Below are 18,298 nucleotides of genomic sequence, written 5' to 3' on the forward strand. Positions count from 1 at the left end.
CCTTGGCTTGGGGAATGGATGGGAGCCTATTCCGTATCAACAACAAAGCCACAGCCCCAAATCAACAGGGGTGTCCCCGTTTCAGTGAGACTTGCTTCGAGTCTGGGTGAGCGTCGTTGGCATGTTCCTCAATACTCTGCATCCCGACCACGGTATCTCGGGGGGGCTCAGGGACTCGGCGTGGTCTCCAAGCTGCATCAAATCGGAATCGCGTATTTATTCCGATTGAGTCGATCATCATCTTTTGTGAATAGCTTAGTTCCGCGATATGACAATGCACGCCATCAACTGAGATATAGCTATCACTCCCTTCTTCCTGCAAATGCGGCTGCGCTTCATTCGATGGGTGTTGGATTGGGGATGAATCCGCTTCGCATGGCCCTAAATAGCACATCTTTCAAAGCCTCTTGAGTGGAAAGATGGTTCGGGTGGTTTGGATCGTCGTAGATAACACAGCATATCTTGAGGCTTAGGGTAGCATATTTGATTGCATGTTCGAAACTGCCAATCCTTCCGAATGCGGTACCAATATTGCTTAGTAATTGGGCGGCCTCTGGCGTGTTCAGATTCTTTTGAAGTTTTGTGTGGATTTGTAGCGACTCTATAAAGTAATCGAGAGCAATATTGTGGCGTTCAAGAGCAACATTCGTGGCTCCCAGGCTATTCAGAATCGGTCCGATGGCGAGATGTTCTCTTGTGCCAAGGATCCTGATATGAAAGTCGAGCGATCGCTGAAAATACAGCAGAGCTTCCTCGTCCTTTTGACTTTGAAAATACGAGTGTCCGATATCGTGCAAAATGACCCCTTCTTCAAGATCGCCCTCGAAGGATTTCGATTGGGTGACGATCTCTAGGGACTCGTTGAAATATTTGATGGCTTCATCATTGTTGCCTTTGGATCTCGACAGCACGCCCAAGCCTCTCAATACAACGGCTTCGGGTCGGCAATTGTGAGTGCCCTTGAATCTTCGAATAACGTCCAGAGCGCGGCGGTAATGATGGACCGCATCGTCCTGGCGATTGAGAGAGCGCAATACACTTCCCAAATTTGAATAAATATCAGCGAGCCCATAATTTCCATCTTCACCATACAAATCAACAATGATCTTGAGCGCTTCTTGAAACCGAACCAGTGCCATGTCAAATTTCGTCTGGGCAATATCGAGGTGTCCCATACTGCAAAGAGCGCGAGACACAGCGGGATGACAGCGGGTGCCATGGTACTTGGTCAAAACCAAAATCGATTCTTGGATGTGGTCATGAGCATCCGCATATCGACGCTGTTTTATGGCAAAACTCGCAAGAGCGTCGAGAACTTGGGCAACCCCCGGGTGGTTTCGTGTTCCAACCAACTCAGTAACCATAGACAGTGCTTCGTTACATTTATCGATTGCTTCCTGGTGCATTTCAAGCGCATTGTACACTATTCCAAGTTGGATCAGGGTACGAGTCGCCTCCAAACTTCCTCGTGGACCACAAACCGCAACGTGGATCTTGAAGGCTTCAGTAAAAGAGCCGATGGCGTCTTCCCTCTTTCCTTGCTTGCTCAAAATGATCCCTATATGATTCAGATTTCTAGCAATGACCGCGAAGTATTTTGTCGGATATAGCTTAATATTGATCGCGTAAGCTTCGCGGAAGTAGCCCAGGGCTTCATCGTACTGCTCGGATGATGCGCACAAATCTCCTAAATTGTCGAGGGCTATGGCAATTTCATGATGCTCGCGGGTTTCAAAGATTTCAATCTTGATATCGAGGGACTCTTGGAGATATCGAAGGGCTGTTTCAAATTGATTTTGTCGTTGGGAAACTATTCCGAGTTCGCCAAGTATTATGGCGACTTGATAATGCTTGCGTGTTTCAAAGGTATTGAGCGATACATCCAAGGCTTCGAGGAGATATTGATGAGCCTTTTCAAATGATTCTTGGTAACAATTCGCTTTACCAAGGTTGAAGAGAACCGTTACAGCGTCCTTGTGTTGCCGTGTTCCGTAAACACGAGCATAAATCCCTATTGCTTCCTCGTAGTGACAAATTGCTTCGCTGTATCGCTCACTGAGTGTTAAAACCACTCCAATGGCGTTGATTAAAAAGGCAACGCCCGAATGCTCTCGAGTCTCGTAAATTTTGGTGAGAATATCGAGGGACTCTTGGAAATACGTCAGCGCTTCATCGAGTTGAAGGAGGTCACATGCGACGATGCCAAGATTGTAGAGCGAGCGAGCAACATTCGGATGCTCCGGAGTACCAAAAATCTTGAGCTGAATGTCTTTCGCTCTACGGTAATAATCCAAGGCTTCTTCAAACTGGCTGCGTTTTCGAGCAATGTTGGCAATCCCAATATAAGTTTCGGCGATGTCGTTGGTTTCAATCTCATTGCTGATTCTGAGATGAATGCTCAAAGACTTTTGGATGAGCACGGCTGCTTCATTGAAGAGATTTTGATCACTCTTGACTCCACTCATATTGCTGAAGATCGCTGCGACGAGTTCTGAATCTTGGCTACCGCCGCACTTCATATGAATCGAAAGAGCCTTCTCTAAATATTCGAGCGCAGATTTGAGTTTTCCTTGTCTCCAATACAGAGCTGCAGTGTTGCCAAGGTTTCGAGCAATGTCGGCGTGTTCATGGCTTCCATAGTATTTGATATAAATTTCAAGCGCTTCTTCATAATGTTTTTGCGCCATATCTAGTTTCCCTGTTTCTATATAAAGATTGCCCATACTCTCGATAATTTCGGCTCGATCAGGGTGATAGATTGTCGAAAAAAAGTTGGCGGTCTTCTGAAGGCATTCCTTGTATCTGAGCTCGGCCAAAGTATAGAGTGCTTTCCTCTGCGATATGACTCCGACACGATGAGCAATGCGAATATGCAGCTCCTTGGTGTAGTGTTCTGGTACAAACTGCTCCGCAAGTTGGTACAAATGATTGGAAAGCAAACCCGCTCTCGCATTCTGAGTTTTGGTTAAATAGAGCAGTAAGAGCGCCACTATTTCTTCGATTTCGCTCAACTCAAGATTGGGGTGAGTCGCGACCCACTGGTGGGAGACTCTCTGAGTCAATGAATGCGTGTGGTACTCTTGGTTGGATCCTGGTCGAAGTAGCCCGCTCTCGCACATCATCGTGACAAGATGAGCAACTGAAAGAGGATAGGTGGTGTTAACCGACTTTCGTCCACTGTGCTCATCATTCATACATTAAACATTTGTGAGCTCATTATCAGGACGCTCGTGCATTCTATTCGAATTTCCACTCACAGACACCACCGCGTGCGCATCGTGCCGAATGAGTATGCACCCGCTTATATATACTCTCACCCTATTCACGATCCGCAGACACAATCCTGACATGGCTTACCTTCGGTCTTGAACTCCAACACCTCAGCAATCTCCTTGATCAACTCGAACTGGATGTTGGTCGGCGCCACCAGACTGAGGGCACCGAACAGCCTGGCTGCCTCGATGCCCTCATCCCCTCGCTTCATCAGCGAGTCCAGCGACAGATCCACAATCACCTTGAGCGACGACCGCGTGTCGTCATCGCCATCCTGCAGCTCCAATGCTCCTGCAAACGTGGCCTCGAGCACCGACAGGGGAGTGTCGTAGTTCTCGGCAAACGTCATGAATGTCTGGATGACGAGTGGATATCCGCTGATCTTGGTCACGATGTTGTCGAGGGACTTCTTGGCTTCGTCCGACACAAGTCTCTTGACAATCATTGGCGACGACGACATGATGTAGTCGAGCGTGGTGGTGTCGTCCCAGTTGACGAGACGGAGCAGATCGTGCTGGAAGCTCGGTGCCTTGGTCTCAAGAGCACTGGCGAATGCACCGGGAGGCAGCGAGGCCAGCCGGGTCGTCACCACCACATCGCCGCTGAACCCGACCGACTTGGAGTGCTCAAACACAGAGTCGACCACACCGATGTCATCGACATTGTCGAGCACCAGGAGATAGCCATGAGTGTTGGCGAGGAACCTCGAGGCATGCTCCTTGATCTCGTCGGGCTTGATATAGGGGAACATCTCGATGAGCCCATCGAGGGCAGTCGACTCGGTCGAGCAGTTGATCCAGAAGACCTGGCGGTACTGTGGCTTGATGCCGATGGTCTCGGCTTTGATGGCGAGGAGGTCTTCCTTGTTGCTCGCATTCATAATGCCCATCATGAAGAACAGGATCTGGACAGCCAGGACGGACTTGCCCATGCCACCCATGCCAGAGATGACGGCGCGGCCAGTCAGGGTGAGTTGCTTGAGCAGGGTGTCGAGGTGGGCGGGATCGAATCGGAACTTGGAATCGCAAAAGTATTTGCGATGGATGGACGTAATGAGATCCATGTTGGGTGGGATGGGATGGACGAGGTTGAGGAGGCGGTAGGACTCGCTTGTGCATCTGGTCGGGGCGGAAGCCAAAGGACTGGATCTGGTTCACTCTGCCGAGGGTCTGGTTGAGCGAGGCAAAAGCTGGTTCGTCGGGGAGAGACACCATGTTCGGCAGGAAGGGAGTGAAGTCATCGACACCATCTTTGGTTTCCTTGGTGGCAATTCCGAGGGGAAGGACAGGCAGGGAGCGATTTGGCATCCTTGAGATCGAGGGCGGTCTTGATCTCAAGCAGAACGCTGTCCTCCTGGCCGGAGAGGGTGTTCTCAATCATAGGTTCGAACGATGCCCAACTGAGGAGCAGGAAGACGGCCTTGCTGGTGGGGAGGGCGCTGATAGAGCTGACTGAAGGGTCGCTGGGATTGTTGAGGCAGTCGACATCGTGGAAGACGGAAAGGGGTTTGCCATATCGACGGAGGGCGACCGAGGTGAGCACCTCCTTCAGAGCCTGGACAGTGTCGGCATCAGTCTGGGCTTGGTAGGAGAGGAACAGATCGTGGTCGGTGCCGTGGGCAGGACAGGAATAGAGCTGGTTGCTAGTGGACGGCATGACTGGATGGCGGGCCGGAGAGCGAGATGAAAAAGCTGGCTGGAAAGACCGGGCTTGGGGCCGGACCAGCGTTGCCACCGCGAATCCTCGATTCGTCGTCGGCGTTCTCTTGGGTTGGCAATGACCGTGCACTGGGGTCAAGCCCCCTTGCAATCGAGTTGGTTAGACCAGGTTCGCATCGAAACTGGACTGAATTGGATGGGTGTTGGATTGGGATGAATCCGCTTTGCATGGTTCCTTGAAGTTGCTATCGCACCCCCTTGATATCTGCTGGCTGCAGTGTATGCCGATGCACTCCATAGTCATCCGCTCATCACACATGCCCCCTCGCTCCTTCCGGTCGTCTCGTATCTGTCCTCGATGGTCCCTCTCGATCGACCCTCTGGATCGCCCCATGTCTGTTCTCGCTCCTTCTGGTCGCCTCTCTGTCCTAGACACCGCGCTGGTCATGTGGGAGTGCGCATTGCTCTTGGCGTTTCCCTGCATTTCCGGCCACTCAAATGTGGGCTCTCGCCGTCCGAGCATCCCTGAACGTCATGCTCCATATCGTCTCTGTCGCCTGCTCGGTCGCTCGCTGAATATCCCCCTCCTTTCTCCCTCCGCTGGGCCCTGGCTCCATCAGTATCAGGTAGTCGCATTTGCCCTCCCCCCAAAGCCCACATCGTATCGCCCCATATCCAACCAGCCGATTCCCCACTCCTGCGTTGCATCCGCTCGCTCGCTTCACCATGCCCTTGCCCATATCCACGGTCCTTGAGGCTTACAAAAATATCGTCACCGAGCTCAACACTCTTGGCAATGCAAAATTCGATCAGCAACAACAGCAGCAGGATGTTCGCAATCTTCGCAGCCACCTCCAATCCGTCGAGTCCAATCTGGCGGACCTTGACCAAGCCATCGACGGAGAAACCCGGCATCTCCAGAAGCTGCAAAAGTTCTCCTTCACAAAATTCAAGACCAAGATCTCTGGCACCAACGCCGAGCAGATTGAAGAGGCGCAGAAAACGCTCTTTCGCCTTGAACAGCAGCGCAACCAGTGCCTCGAAGGACTCGCCGGCTTTGGCCAGCAGCTGGGCGTCGCCGAGGCGCTTGCAGCCGAGCTGGGCGCCAAATGCAACCGCTTCGGCTCCCTCTGTAGCCAGCTGCATAGCCTGCTGGACCAGTACTATGCACCGCCAACCCCAAGCCATCCCGATAATGAAGCCATCCTTTCGGAGCTGAATCAGACGCAGGTCTATCTGCTTGAGCAGCAGGACCGGCTGGAGCGATTCCGGCGTGCCCTTCAGATGGCCAGCGAGGCTGTGCGATATTATCGTCTGGCCCTCGACTGCGTCCAGACTGCTCTGCAGTCCGGCACCACCGATATATTTTTCCGCAATGGCTTCTCCGAGATCAACGAATACGACAACTCGCAACAAGCCAAGGCTGCGGCCGACAAGGCCAACGCGCTGCTTCGGACGGCCATCCATGCGGTTCCGCCCGAGTCGGGGGTCAACGCATCGCAGTTCAAGTTCTTCGACATTGGCAGTCTGTCCGTATTCGGTACACTCGTCTTTGACAACTACTTCACCCAATCTGCAAATCTGGACCAGCTGCAACAGCAGCAGTCGGCGCTGATTCCAGTCATCAACGACGCAGCACACTTTGAAGGATATCTTCGGAGCAGCATAGAGCAAATGCAGAGCAGCCTTCTGCAGCTCGTCGCGCAGCAGTCCGAGATCAAGGCTCGACTACTGAATTACCGGCTGTCAAACCTAGCTTACGAATACGAGAGCGTATTCGGGAAGGCCCTCGTTCTCGAGATTCCCCTGAATCCGGAGTGAGCAACTGACCGACATCGTTCCAAAGGCATACTCACAATTGTTTCGTTTCGACCGAGCCACCCTCCGAGGCTGCTGGGAGGCGTTCATGAATGTTACTGGCATCGTATGCGCAACCCACCCAGCATATGAACACCATACCCAAGTCCCGGAACTCGGCTCGAGCTTGTTGTATTGCCAGCCACTATCGATCGAATACAAAATCGTGCGACCACTCCAACTTCCGCGTCCCGTCAACCGCGACGAGGACAGGCTGGTTCCAGAGGCAATACCCCCACACAGACATCTGCTTATTGAAGCCTTGCGCGCTTTCGATCGGACTCTTCGTTATCTTGCTCGCTCACGCTGAGCCGATGACTGTGCGCGACCGATCCTGTTTCCTTGTCCTTGCTTTCGAGCGTGGCTTCGGCCGACCTTTGGGCAGCGACAGAATGCGCCATCGCAACAGCTGGATCGGTGGCAGGAGCGCCGCCGATGCCGCTGACCCCCAAGGAGTTGGTGGTCCTATCAAGATCTTGCACATCGGTGGACGATACGCTTGGTCCAGTTGCGTGTGGAGCTTGAAGACTGCCAGCTTCGCGGACCGACCAAGTTTCATACGTGTCTCGGGGCGGATTGACTGTCACAGGTGCAGCAGAGGCGTGCGGGCTCTTGACAGGCGTCTTGAAAGCAGTAGGCCTGTTGGCGACTGCACTTCCCTCTCGGAGACGCCGCTCAAACTTGGTCTTGAGAAGGTCGCTCGCCTCAAAGGCGATTGGAATCTCGAACTGGTCGCCACCAGCCGAATCAAAGACATATGTACACTTCTCGGTTCCGTCGTGATACTCGGTAGCAGGAAAGGATCGCTCTCCCCATTCGCGATTGGGATAGGTTACGTGTATGCGGCGAGTGTTGGGTGGGAACAGGTTCATGAGCCGTTCGCCGTCGGCGTTGCTTTCGCCCATCTGGAGATCTAGCTTGGGGCTCCACATGATCATGTGTCGGTCCTCGGGCACAGGATGGAGGCCCAGGGCCTCGTAGACATGTGCGGTAAGGTGTTGGACATGGTCCTGGAACTTGAAGCTGTGGACAATCCCCGGGAAGACTTCCGGATGTCGCTCCTGGACAAGAGGTGCAAGGGCCGCAGCACGCTCATGGATCCAGAAGAACCAGTAGCAGCTCGGGTAGCTTGTTGCATAGCCCCACTGCAAGTGCTGCGACGTAATTTCAAAGTGGATCGTATGCACCGGCGAGATGCCAAAGAGGGTCGCAATGTACAAGATGGCCGGATGGATGATGGGCGAGGACTTGTCATCTGGCGCTCCTCCTGTCTTGCGAGTCTGCTCCGAACGCCACCGTATCAGTTACCGGGTCACCCGACGCAACGAAACTGATTTTGATCGCACTCAAAGGCATGCTACCGCGCCTCGTTGCAAAACCAGCCGCCTCTGCAACTAAATGGTCGCAAGGTGAGACAGATCCGTGAATAGATACGTACCATCCGGACGAGAGCGGCGTTCGCAATACGAGTTGGATACTGTGCCTCGGGATAGTTGACGTTCATGAATCTCCCCAGCAAAAGCTTGAAGCCATAGTCCTCGGGTGTGGCATCGACATAGTTGAAGAACTCGAGCAGCAGATAGAGTCTGAGGTACCCATACGCTCGTGGAAGGGGATGGCATGCGCTGACTGAGAACATACTCTTCCAATAGTCTGGGGGGAAGCTTCCCGGACGCTTGTCGTCCTTGTAGCTGTAAAAGTGGGCTGGGCGAAGGACAGTACCGCATTCAGAATGGCTCCCACGCATTATCCCCAGGACTATGCTGCAGACCAGCGCATCGGAGCACATCTGATCGGGAATCCCAAATGCCCCTCAACGGTGCATACCGAGTCAAAAACAAGAGCACGCCGCCCACCCGCCAGTGATCTGCCCGAACTCATCGGGTAGCGCGGGTCCAGCGCCAACCGACACTCCTCAATACACAGAGCCCTCACTCAGACACACCCATGTTAGATGCCTGTAAAACAGTAGACCTTACACAGTGAGAAACTTGAAGACTCAAAGCAGTTGGGTCTCAGAGGCGACCACATGCCCGTTGCGTCGATAAGGAAGCCATCAAAGTCCCGACACACCACCCGACCTGAGTCGTCTATAACAGCAAAGGACTGTGTTAGCGTTTGAGGTCAAAGGACAGCTGAGGTCAAAGGACAGTTGAGGTCAAAGGACGGCTGAGCACCGCGGCCTCGTGATCTCCTGTGGCAGGGGAAGCAGTTGCCTGCACTCATGACATGAAGGCGCAGCGTCATCACCCGAAGCAACCGCAGCCGCAGCCGCAGCCTACCAAGCGTATTCCGAGCGAGATTCTTCAGGAGCTTGCTGCACAAGTCCTGGGACAGTATGTTTTCATGGTAGCGCCCAAGGGACACAATATAGGACGTTTCCGAATGGACAAAATCAGCCAGATTCTTGGAGATAAGGAAATCGCGTGCATCGCCAAAGGGTATCGTCGTCAGCTCCTCGTAGCTTTGAATTGCGACCTGAGATTCCTGTGAGGCTGGATCCTGCTGATACGGAAGCATAGGGTCGACAAAGATTTCGCAGTTACTCATGTTTCGTGTCATGAACACATGAAACTCCTCAGTCGTGACAGTATTGAGATCGAGATAGTACTGCAGCGCGTTGATGACCCGATCGTAGTTCACAGTGGCACCGCTCTTCAGCTGGGTGTGTGCCACATAGCGAGCCACCGCTTCACTGTGCGTACGAACGACGCTCAGCAGCCCGGCCGGCGTGACGACCAAGGGTGTAGGCGTCCCGGGAGGCGACCGCGTTGATGGAGCCAAGCCATGCGCCTTGTCGACAAGCGCCAGATGTGTCTTTTGAATGTCATTGAGACTCTCGCATGTCTTTTGGACTGCATTCTTCATGGCACCCCACTGCGAATCCGCTGTCCTCCTTTGTTGTTCGAGCTCCTTCTTCAGCTGCTCGCAGCGCGAGTAGAGCTCTTCTGCCGAGCTGCGGAGCACCTCGTGTCGCTGCTTCATGTCATCTTGGTGCTTTGTTAGCTTTTCGTTACGGGCGTGGAGAATTTGGAGCTGGTTCGTCAGACGATCGCGGTGAGCGACGGCGGCCTCGAGTTGCTGCACAATGTCCCTGGTTTCAGTGTCCTTTTGACTTGAGCTCGGGGTGCTATTCTCGTGCAACTGCCGCGCAATCGAGGATTCTCTCGAGAGTTGGCTAAACTGTTCCCGTGTCTGCTCGAGCTCCTTGACGAGCTTGTCGTGATCGCGTTTCTGCAGCGCACGCTGCTGCTCGCTAAGCTTTGCAGTGTTCCGAAGGTCATCGGCTTGGAAGATGAGCTGCTCGAGCTGCTTCTTGAGCGAGCTGTTTTCGGTCGAGATAGATGCCAAGCGATCCTGAAGCTCGCGAATTTCATCGCTCAGGCCATCGCAATTTTGACACTGCATAACGGTGTCTGTGGACGATGCCCGCGAGGGCTCGCGCGCAGCCGAAGCTTGAGACACAAGTTTGCCGCCGGCTCGGTCCTCGTAGCTTTTGAAGACCCTACGAAGCTGCTTATATTCATTTTCGATCCTTTCTCGCTCGTCTTCGGATTGGTGTCGCATTTTCCGTTGCGCAAACAGTGCCTCTTCGTATTCTATCACTGCTGCATTATGCTCCTTGGATAGCTGATTGAATTTACTCTTGTGGATCTGAGTCTCGTGCAGGAGTCGAATGTTTTCGCTTTCAAGGATGTGGATCTGATGTCTGAGGGCATCCAGCTGATGTTGTGAGTCTCCAGCGAGATTGGAGCCAGAGTTCAGAGTCGAGGCCGAAGGTACAGCCGATTGAAACGAGTGAGCTGCAGTGGCCTGCTGTAGCTGATACGTCGAACGTGAGCCTGTCGGGGGTTGGGACAGAGCAGGCGTCTTGAGAGGAACCTGGGGCTGCGATTGAACCGAAGACTGAGTAGCTGTGGTGGGTGGATAATACGCCTGAGGCACAGCGCTCACAGACGAATACGAATACTGTTTAGACATGGATTGAGCTTGCGCCTGCGTTTGGGCCGAAGGTTTCGATTGCGGCAGAGGGTTGGCTTGAGGTTGCGGCTGAGGAGCAGCATGAGGCGGCAGCGGCGGGGCTTGGGACTGGGGCTGGGACTGGGGCTGTAGTGACGAATGGGCAGAAGGTGGAGACTGCACAGTCGGTGGGTGGTTGAGGGGAGACATGGGGCGCGAGTTGGGTGCCAGATGTGAGAGGTTCGATGGCAGCGAAGCCGGACGCGACTCGGATCCAGGTCCCATATTCCGAGAGACGGCGAGGGCAGGGCTTGTTGGGAGTGAACCCCCGGTGATGACTGTCGGCGAGCCTGACTGTCCAGATGCAGACTCGGAGAGATGACGTGGATAGCGAGAATCGGAAGGAGGCAGCTGGAGATTGGCTGGGGCTGATCGAGAGGACGAGCCCAATGAGGCGGCCACCAGCTTCGAGAACGGAATCGCCAAACTATCGTAGCCGTTGAGGATCGCATTCGTCGTCTGCTTGGTCTGTTCCCAGGTCATCTTGAACTGCTCAAAGATCCGGATCAATGAAATGATGGGATGTGGCGAGACGCTTGGTTTGTCGGGAAGAGTGCGACCGATTCCACTTTCCGAGATGATCTTGGCGTAGTCGCCCCCGGCACTGATCTGGGAGAGGCACCTCTCGATCGAGGCTGCAATGCGATCCATTTCTCTCTGCAGTGGATCGACAGACGATCGCCGAAGGACCCGAAGGCTATCAAAGTTGGTCTCTTTCAGGACACCAGCGCTTGGTCTGCCAGGGTCTATCATGCAGGTCAGGGAAAACTGTGTCAGCTAGAGCTGCTGTATCCGACCATCGGGATGCGATGCCCGCCGATTCGAATAGCCGGATCCTTTCTGGGCACGGATGCAGGTCCTTACCGCTGCCGGCCCCTTGGTCAGTGTACTGATGATCTCTTAGGGAACCTCCAGGGTTGGGTGCTGCAGGCACAGCCATCTGCCGCTTGGTCGGATCGGCCCGGCTCGGTTGGAGCTGAGCAGAAGAATTTGTTGCCATAGACTCGCCCAGAATACTTTGGGAATGTTTTGGAGCTCCTGCGGCTGTTGCTGCACTATCTTTGAATGGAGGGTTCATAGTTGCTTAATAGCACCCGGCCAAACTTGGCAAAGCGACAACCACGAACAACTAGATCAGAAGCACTGAGGATCAGATGTCAATTTGATCCGATCGTATTTGATGGCGATGCTGGGGCAGCCGTTGGGCAATACTGGCTGTCAAGCGCACGACCTTAGCAACGTTTCTGCGCTATATACCAAGCCAGTAGCGGTATCTTACCAGGGACCAAGAACAATCTTGACACTAAACACCGAATGCTCTCTCGGTTGTGAATATCGGGACCGCAGGGTAAGGGGCAGGCGACGGACAAAATCAACCAAGTCGGCAGATAAAATTGATCAAGCGATAGATTTCAAGCGCAAGAGTTGATGGTGTTGTGCGGTGGAGTGGAGCCGTTCGGGCCAGGTTGCAGATTCGCAGCCGAGCAGCAGATAGGCGATCAGCCCCGAATGATGTGTTGAGGAGCGTGAAAACCAGCCTCGGATGCAGCAAAGGTGGGCAGCACCTGACGCTGTCGAGGATGATTGAATAGCAGTCAATATACGCCAACGTAATGACAGAGGAAGCGGTCCAAGAGGCCAAATGAGAGCTGGTAGAGAGCGGCGATGTGCAGAAAACGGTGTTCACGACGGGCCAATCCCATACGTAGCGACAAATATTTCGTGGGCCAGCGGAGACGCAGCGAGCAAAGCAAGGCCGTTTGCAGGGGTGTTGGCTCAAGTGCTTGCAGGGGGGCAGCCCGATGGCAGCTGGGCAGATGGCGTCTGGCTGGTCAGATCAGCGAGCGGGGGCGGGGGCCAGAAGGGGCCCGCGAACGGCCATTTGTCGGCGGGTTTGTGATTGTGATTCTTCTGCTGGCGAGAGTGTCTTGGCCGTGCCGTCCGCAGAGCGGGGAATTCAGCGGCCAGGCAGGAGCGAAAGTTGCTTCAGAGCTGGATATGCCCTCCAATGCGACCCGAACTGCCCATGGAATCGGCCGGTTAATTCCGGACATTCTCAAATATCATATTGACGACGCCGATACTTGCAACCAGGAGCACCAAGTCCGCAAAGTGAGATGTGCATCTTGCCCAAGAAAATACACACTCGATCCATACACGGCGCTCTCATGCACACCTTGTCCGCCTGACCTGATCTATTGTCGGCAGAGGCTGTCGATGGCCGTCGATGGCCGTCGTCGTCGGTCGCTTCCTTCACCTTGGTGGTCAAGACATCCGGCTTGTCGCTCTTGGGAACATCAACCCGATTGTCTGTGCAACCACAAACCCGGCTCGAGCCGGGGGGTCGCGTCTTGTGGCAGATCGAGCCGGCTCGAGCCGGCTGCGTCGGAGCCAGCCCGTTGCGTTGTTGGTGGCCCTTGCATTTGTCTTGCATTTGTCTTGCATTTGTCTTGCATTTGCCTTGCATTTGTCTTGCGTTTGCCTTGCGCTTGTCCTGCCTCGCCCCGTCCAGCAAGCTGATCGATCGCCATGGTCTGGCCGAAAGGGAGACCGCGGAAGCCTCGGCTCCCGTTTGATCACGAAGATGACATCGAGTACACAGACGCAAGCAAGCGACTCGCCGTCGACATCGACAACGTGCCGACACCGCATGCCGCTGGCCGTGAGTCTTTCGACCAGGATCCCAGTGACCCTGCAACAAGCAAAGCCCAGGGCGAGCCTGTGTCCGAGACCAACGATGAAGTTGGAAAAAGCGAGCACCATACTCATAGAAAGAGAAAGCATGAAGAGGAAAGCGGCATATCGGATGGCACCCGCCCCGACCACGAACAAGACAATGGCAACGACGGTGAGGAAGCCGAAGAAGGCGAGGACGACGGCGACGGCGACAATGATGGCGAAGGAGAGGAAGGAGATGAGGGCGACGAAAATGAAGATGAAGAGGAACAAGACGACGACGAAGAAGAAGACGAAGGAGACGAAGAAGATGATGACGGTGATGAGGATGAAGACGAAGACGATCCCGATCATGAGGACGAAGACGGCGAGGATAGTGGTGAAAGTGCAGAAAGCGACAGCGATGACGGAACTGCCTTTCGTCGCACCCTCCGACGGCGAGCACCGGCAAACTCAGCCGCAACAACCGAGACACCAAAGACACGAGGAGGAAGAGGGAAACGAGCAAGGGGAACGAGAGGATCAAGAGGAGGGAGGGGATCAAGAGGCAGGGGCTCGAGAGGCGGGACCACCGTCTCCAGAGGCACTCGCGGCGCCCGAGGTTCCCGTGGGCGAGGAACCCGAGGCGGCCGAGGCTCAAGAGGCGGTCGAGGATCGCGCGGCACCGTCGCTTCCCGAGCCAGGGGAGGACGTCGCGGTCGAGGAAGCACCAGGTCCTCCGTATCGCTCGGGTCACCTCCTGAATCTCCGACCGACGAACCCGCCCGAAACGAAGTCTCGGCCCGACGCGCAAGAGGAACAGGCCGAGGCGGATATAGTCGACGAGGCACTCGACGAGGTGACCAAGACACTTCGTCGGACGAGGAGTCGCCCAGTCCCTCTGAGGAGTCGTTCTCCAGCCCACCGAAGAATGTTGCAGACACCCCGATCCAGTCCACAGCCCCGCAGCAAACTGGGCAGATGATGCCAAGCCCAGTTGTCTTGGCGACGCCAACACCAACATCGATCCTGTCGCCACAGCTTCGGCCATCATCCATTCCGAAATCGGCGCTGCATCCGGGGCGCGTTGTCAGCAGGTCCCCCTTTCGATCTATCAACGCCCTTCTAAGCACCGAAGCCCTGCCCAAGACCGGAAGATTGTACTTTTCGGACCAAATGTAGGTGTTTTACTAGCTCGCATGATAGCTTGGTGGCCCGGTATCTAGATCGCTCATGCGCCTTCGTCGCATGGTTTGCCACAGCAACGCTCAAGATGCAGACGATGCTATTCGAGACGGACAGGTGTACGGCTCTACAATAGAGCCAGCAGTCTCCTTCCCCAAGAGCTTTGGTGCAGAGTCCTCGATAGACCAGTTTCGTATGGATGGCCCCAACTCATATCAGTATAACCCGCAAAGCAATGGGCAAGCTGATCCCAACGGTCCGGATGCGCCCTCGGCATCATCCAACAGCTCCAGCCAGGTTTGTTGTCCTTGGAGTAGGCGGTGGCGACCTACTGTTGATCGCTGTTTGCATATTCCTGTTGCCAGTTGCAGCGCCAAAGTTTCCTATACTCCGCAATCGAGCACACTCCCTATACCTGCCAACATTACTGAAATGCGAATCGATGGAAACATAGATGCTACCGATGCATATGGCAGTCCGAAATGCTCTCAGAGTCGAAATGGAATCGGTGTTGAAGAAAGAACTGGACCGGGTACAGAGCGAACTGCTGCGAGCGCTCCAAAACGATACCTTTGTCAGCGGTATTACTTCAAAGATCGCCGAGACACTCAAAGCGGATCACCGGCCTGCCGAGGCCCAGGATAATGTCGGTCACAGGTCGCGATAATCACTGTACAAGCACTCGAAGGCCGACACCCGCGCTTGCCGACCCATTGGCGCATTCCGCAGACAATATATCTTATGGCACGTGCGCTCTCCTGAGCTGGATGCTGGGTCCGATGTCAAATTGGTCGACCTGAAGGCGGTGCCGATGTCACCATTCGTTTAGCACCACAGTGCCTTGGGCCGGGTTATACTTGTGGGAAAGTGGACAACCCAATCATCCGATCCTAGAGCCCGTAACCTTCATCCTGACACATGACACCAATTTGGATTGTCACAACTCTCCAGGCGAAAGTATGAATTCTCGATGTGGGAGAATCGAGTTAGGCACATCGGGCACTCCTCACCCTCATTCGTGAAAGCCTCGTTTGAACAGCACGTCTCAATTATTGGAGTCGATTGGAGGGGCAGCAGACGACGGGCAACATCACTGGTGTTCCTGACAGGCTTCCGCGATCGCATGTCAGGAATTCATGATATCAGGACTGTTGGAAAGCCACCCATGCCAACGGATCTATCCACGCTTTGGATCGTGGCCCACAACAGTGCGGTTTGAGGACGCTGTTTCAGTGAGTCGCTCAAGATACCCGAGGGTCCGGCTATGAGTACGCGGGTGACTAGGCAACCTGAGCGGATCAACAACATCTGTCGCTTCCAAAGTGCATCGTATTCCTAAAGCCACTAGTCCGATACATGATATCACGACGGAACAAGCCCTCTGTTCAAAGACATGCTTTCGTTTGAACAACCAAGACCCAACAAAAATGGATGAAAGAGGCGGGCTTGTTCAGCATCCGGCTCGTGCGGGTAACTCAATCCAAATGGCTCTGGGTGTTGCGACAATGCACCAATCCGATAGGCATGCTCGGTTTGCAGTACCGTCATGCAATGTCGTCATGCAGCACTAGATCCGGCGACCATCATCAAACGCCAGTAGCTTCCAATGCGGACCAAAGAAAGCGGCTTGGTACAGTGTAAATACAAAGAGCGCCGTCAATATCATAGTCACATATGTCATCAACGGATCTTGGAATGCTGGCTGCAGTAGATCGTTCAGTCGATGGAAAATGGCATGCTGGCCAAGGAGACGTCAGGTGTTAGGTCGGAGTCTCCAGATGGATGGAGGCAGGCCGAGCAATGCGGGCCTTTCCAAGCACCAAGCACGCTGCTTACGGAGTGTCTTGATATCATGTTGTGAAGATCCAACTGGATTTTGTACCTGAATGTGCAGGAGGGAATCGAAAAGTCAGCTGCAGATACATGGACTCAGGCCGAGATCCAAGAACTTGGCAGGTCCGAGCAAATGAGCTGCCAAGATTCCGACAGAGCTTGCATCATACCATATCGAGTACGACTGGGGGAGCTGGTTGAGAATATGCTGCTGCTTCCATTTCTTGACAACCCAGAGTTCGATCATGGCCGGAGAGTATTCGGCCTCACTGCCCTCGTCGGTCAGAGATGAACTCGAAAACGAGCTGTAGGTCCAAACGTGCGTGCCATTGAGGATCAATTTGATGGACGGATACTGCCTGATCTCCAGCAAAGCCGCCGTCCTGGTGTTTTCCTGGGCATTCACCCTTGCAAAGCGAAGCGTCTCGTTGGTCAGGGTCAAGTTGCGCAGAGCGCTGGCACCGAGGCCGGACTCGGGCTGATCCTCGTGCAGATGCCAATGTGAAAGAATCGCTTGGGAAAAGGCACACCAAGGGGCATAGGCAAGGACCAGCCAGTCGCCGTTGCGCAACTCGGTATAGTTGGAGTCGGTGATGACGTGCACACTATTGTTCGTGAGGACCTGGGGTTGAGCCGCTGGCGTCGATGTGTCGTTTGCCGACTCGGTCTCGGACAGGGCGGAAACGTAGATGCTGAGAGCCAGCAGGATGAGAGGCGCCGCAAGCACCGTCGACAGTCTCATTGCTCAGAGCCGAGCTGGCTGGCTGGCTGGTGGTGGTTGTGATGGAGCGAAATAACCCCAGAGCGACGACAGAACACGATCTCGGGGGCGCCAAAGCGAGGAGGCGAGAAGCACCAGCATCCAGCATCCCGACTGAAACTATCAGTTTTTCCGGCCCTCGCGGCAGCTCATCTCGATCACCTGAAAGTCACGTTGACGCATTTGGTATCGCCTTGAGCCAATTGACGGTGATGGTGGGCGATTGGTGTGGAGGAATGACCAATTGTATCATTGTTGGAAGCTCCACTCCGATTGCGGGCAAGAACCACCACCATCTGAATCTCTCTGGTGGGAAACCTAGTCAAGCGTAGCTGTGTGTCAGCGAGATGACATGGTCGTTTGGCTATCAGGCAAGACTCACCTTGACAAGATGTCTTCCCACGACTGATTGAGCGTGGGAGAGCGATCGGGGTCGAGTCGCCACCAAGGCCGATCTCGAGTTCCTCTACCCGGACTTTGGCCACATCCTGGACGAGTTTCGGTACAGCAGCGACCAGGACCGCTTCCGGGCCCTCCATCGCCTCTCACACCATGTGAGAATCCTCGCCCGAGACAAGATGGTCGACAATGTCCACAAGTGCATCGACTGTGACATGCCCGCCCTCCGAGTCACCGAGCTGCAGCGCCAGGCCAAGCTGGACGAGCTCACTGCCCGAGGCATTCCCTCCGACGACAAGAGGTTCACCACGGCCAAGTCTGAGCTCGGCACCACCAAGGCCAAGATCAACAAGCTGGCATCCAGGATCAAGTGGGCTCTCAAGCAGCTCGCTCTCGACACTCCTCCGTCCGTGTGCACGATAGGTTCCTCTATGCACAGCCAAGGGCCAAGTATGTCAAGATTGACACGGTCACTCTCTGGCAACTCCTTGACACCGAACATCGTCTTAGACTCACCATGGGACATGCTCAAGGATGAAGGTGAGGACGGTAGTCAACAACCAGGATCGTACTCTGGCGCAGTTGCTTCAAGCTGCGTAGCTTCCCTCTTCCAAGAGCGGGACGTGAACAAGAAGCTGTTCAACTACGAGATCAGCAC

At 54.4% G+C, this 18,298-nt stretch overlaps 5 protein-coding genes across 5 annotated transcripts; 2 read left to right on the plus strand and 3 right to left on the minus strand.

Moving 5' to 3' along the window:
* Positions 1-197: 197 nt before the first annotated feature.
* BJ171DRAFT_568399 (uncharacterized protein) lies at positions 198-4,971 on the minus strand. Its single transcript, XM_053113514.1, has 4 exons — positions 4,560-4,971; positions 4,380-4,462; positions 3,358-4,288; positions 198-3,139 (listed from the first exon to the last, which is right to left on the minus strand). Exons 1-4 carry the CDS (start codon positions 4,927-4,929, stop codon positions 336-338), a joined length of 4,188 nt encoding a protein of 1,395 aa, XP_052966378.1. The 5' UTR covers positions 4,930-4,971; the 3' UTR covers positions 198-335.
* Positions 4,704-6,896, plus strand: BJ171DRAFT_122571 (uncharacterized protein). Its single transcript, XM_053105584.1, has 3 exons — positions 4,704-5,100; positions 5,364-5,557; positions 5,745-6,896. Exons 1-3 carry the CDS (start codon positions 4,956-4,958, stop codon positions 6,750-6,752), a joined length of 1,347 nt encoding a protein of 448 aa, XP_052966379.1. The 5' UTR covers positions 4,704-4,955; the 3' UTR covers positions 6,753-6,896.
* On the minus strand, positions 6,896-12,171 carry BJ171DRAFT_122582 (uncharacterized protein). The gene is made up of 6 exons (XM_053105585.1): positions 12,088-12,171; positions 11,673-11,937; positions 9,071-11,554; positions 8,768-8,878; positions 8,227-8,492; positions 6,896-8,071 (listed from the first exon to the last, which is right to left on the minus strand). Exons 2-6 carry the CDS (start codon positions 11,884-11,886, stop codon positions 7,040-7,042), a joined length of 4,107 nt encoding a protein of 1,368 aa, XP_052966380.1. The 5' UTR covers positions 11,887-11,937; positions 12,088-12,171; the 3' UTR covers positions 6,896-7,039.
* A 992-nt stretch (positions 12,172-13,163) lies between these two features.
* On the plus strand, positions 13,164-15,416 carry BJ171DRAFT_506902 (uncharacterized protein). Its single transcript, XM_053111163.1, is given in 4 exon segments — positions 13,164-13,224; positions 13,236-14,641; positions 14,726-14,945; positions 15,103-15,416. The coding sequence occupies 3 exon segments, from the start codon at positions 13,338-13,340 to the stop codon at positions 15,313-15,315; spliced, it is 1,737 nt and encodes a 578-aa protein (XP_052966381.1). The 5' UTR covers positions 13,164-13,224; positions 13,236-13,337; the 3' UTR covers positions 15,316-15,416.
* A 947-nt stretch (positions 15,417-16,363) lies between these two features.
* On the minus strand, positions 16,364-17,328 carry BJ171DRAFT_506904 (uncharacterized protein; the record flags this gene model as incomplete). Its single annotated transcript, XM_053111164.1, has 2 exons — positions 16,652-17,328; positions 16,364-16,530 (listed from the first exon to the last, which is right to left on the minus strand). Exons 1-2 carry the CDS (start codon positions 17,221-17,223, stop codon positions 16,365-16,367), a joined length of 738 nt encoding a protein of 245 aa, XP_052966382.1. The 5' UTR covers positions 17,224-17,328.
* Positions 17,329-18,298: the final 970 nt, after the last annotated feature.

Source organism: Polychytrium aggregatum (genome assembly GCF_025602895.1).
Source record: "Polychytrium aggregatum strain JEL109 chromosome Unknown BJ171scaffold_20, whole genome shotgun sequence".
Classification (NCBI taxonomy): domain Eukaryota; kingdom Fungi; phylum Chytridiomycota; class Chytridiomycetes; order Polychytriales; genus Polychytrium; species Polychytrium aggregatum.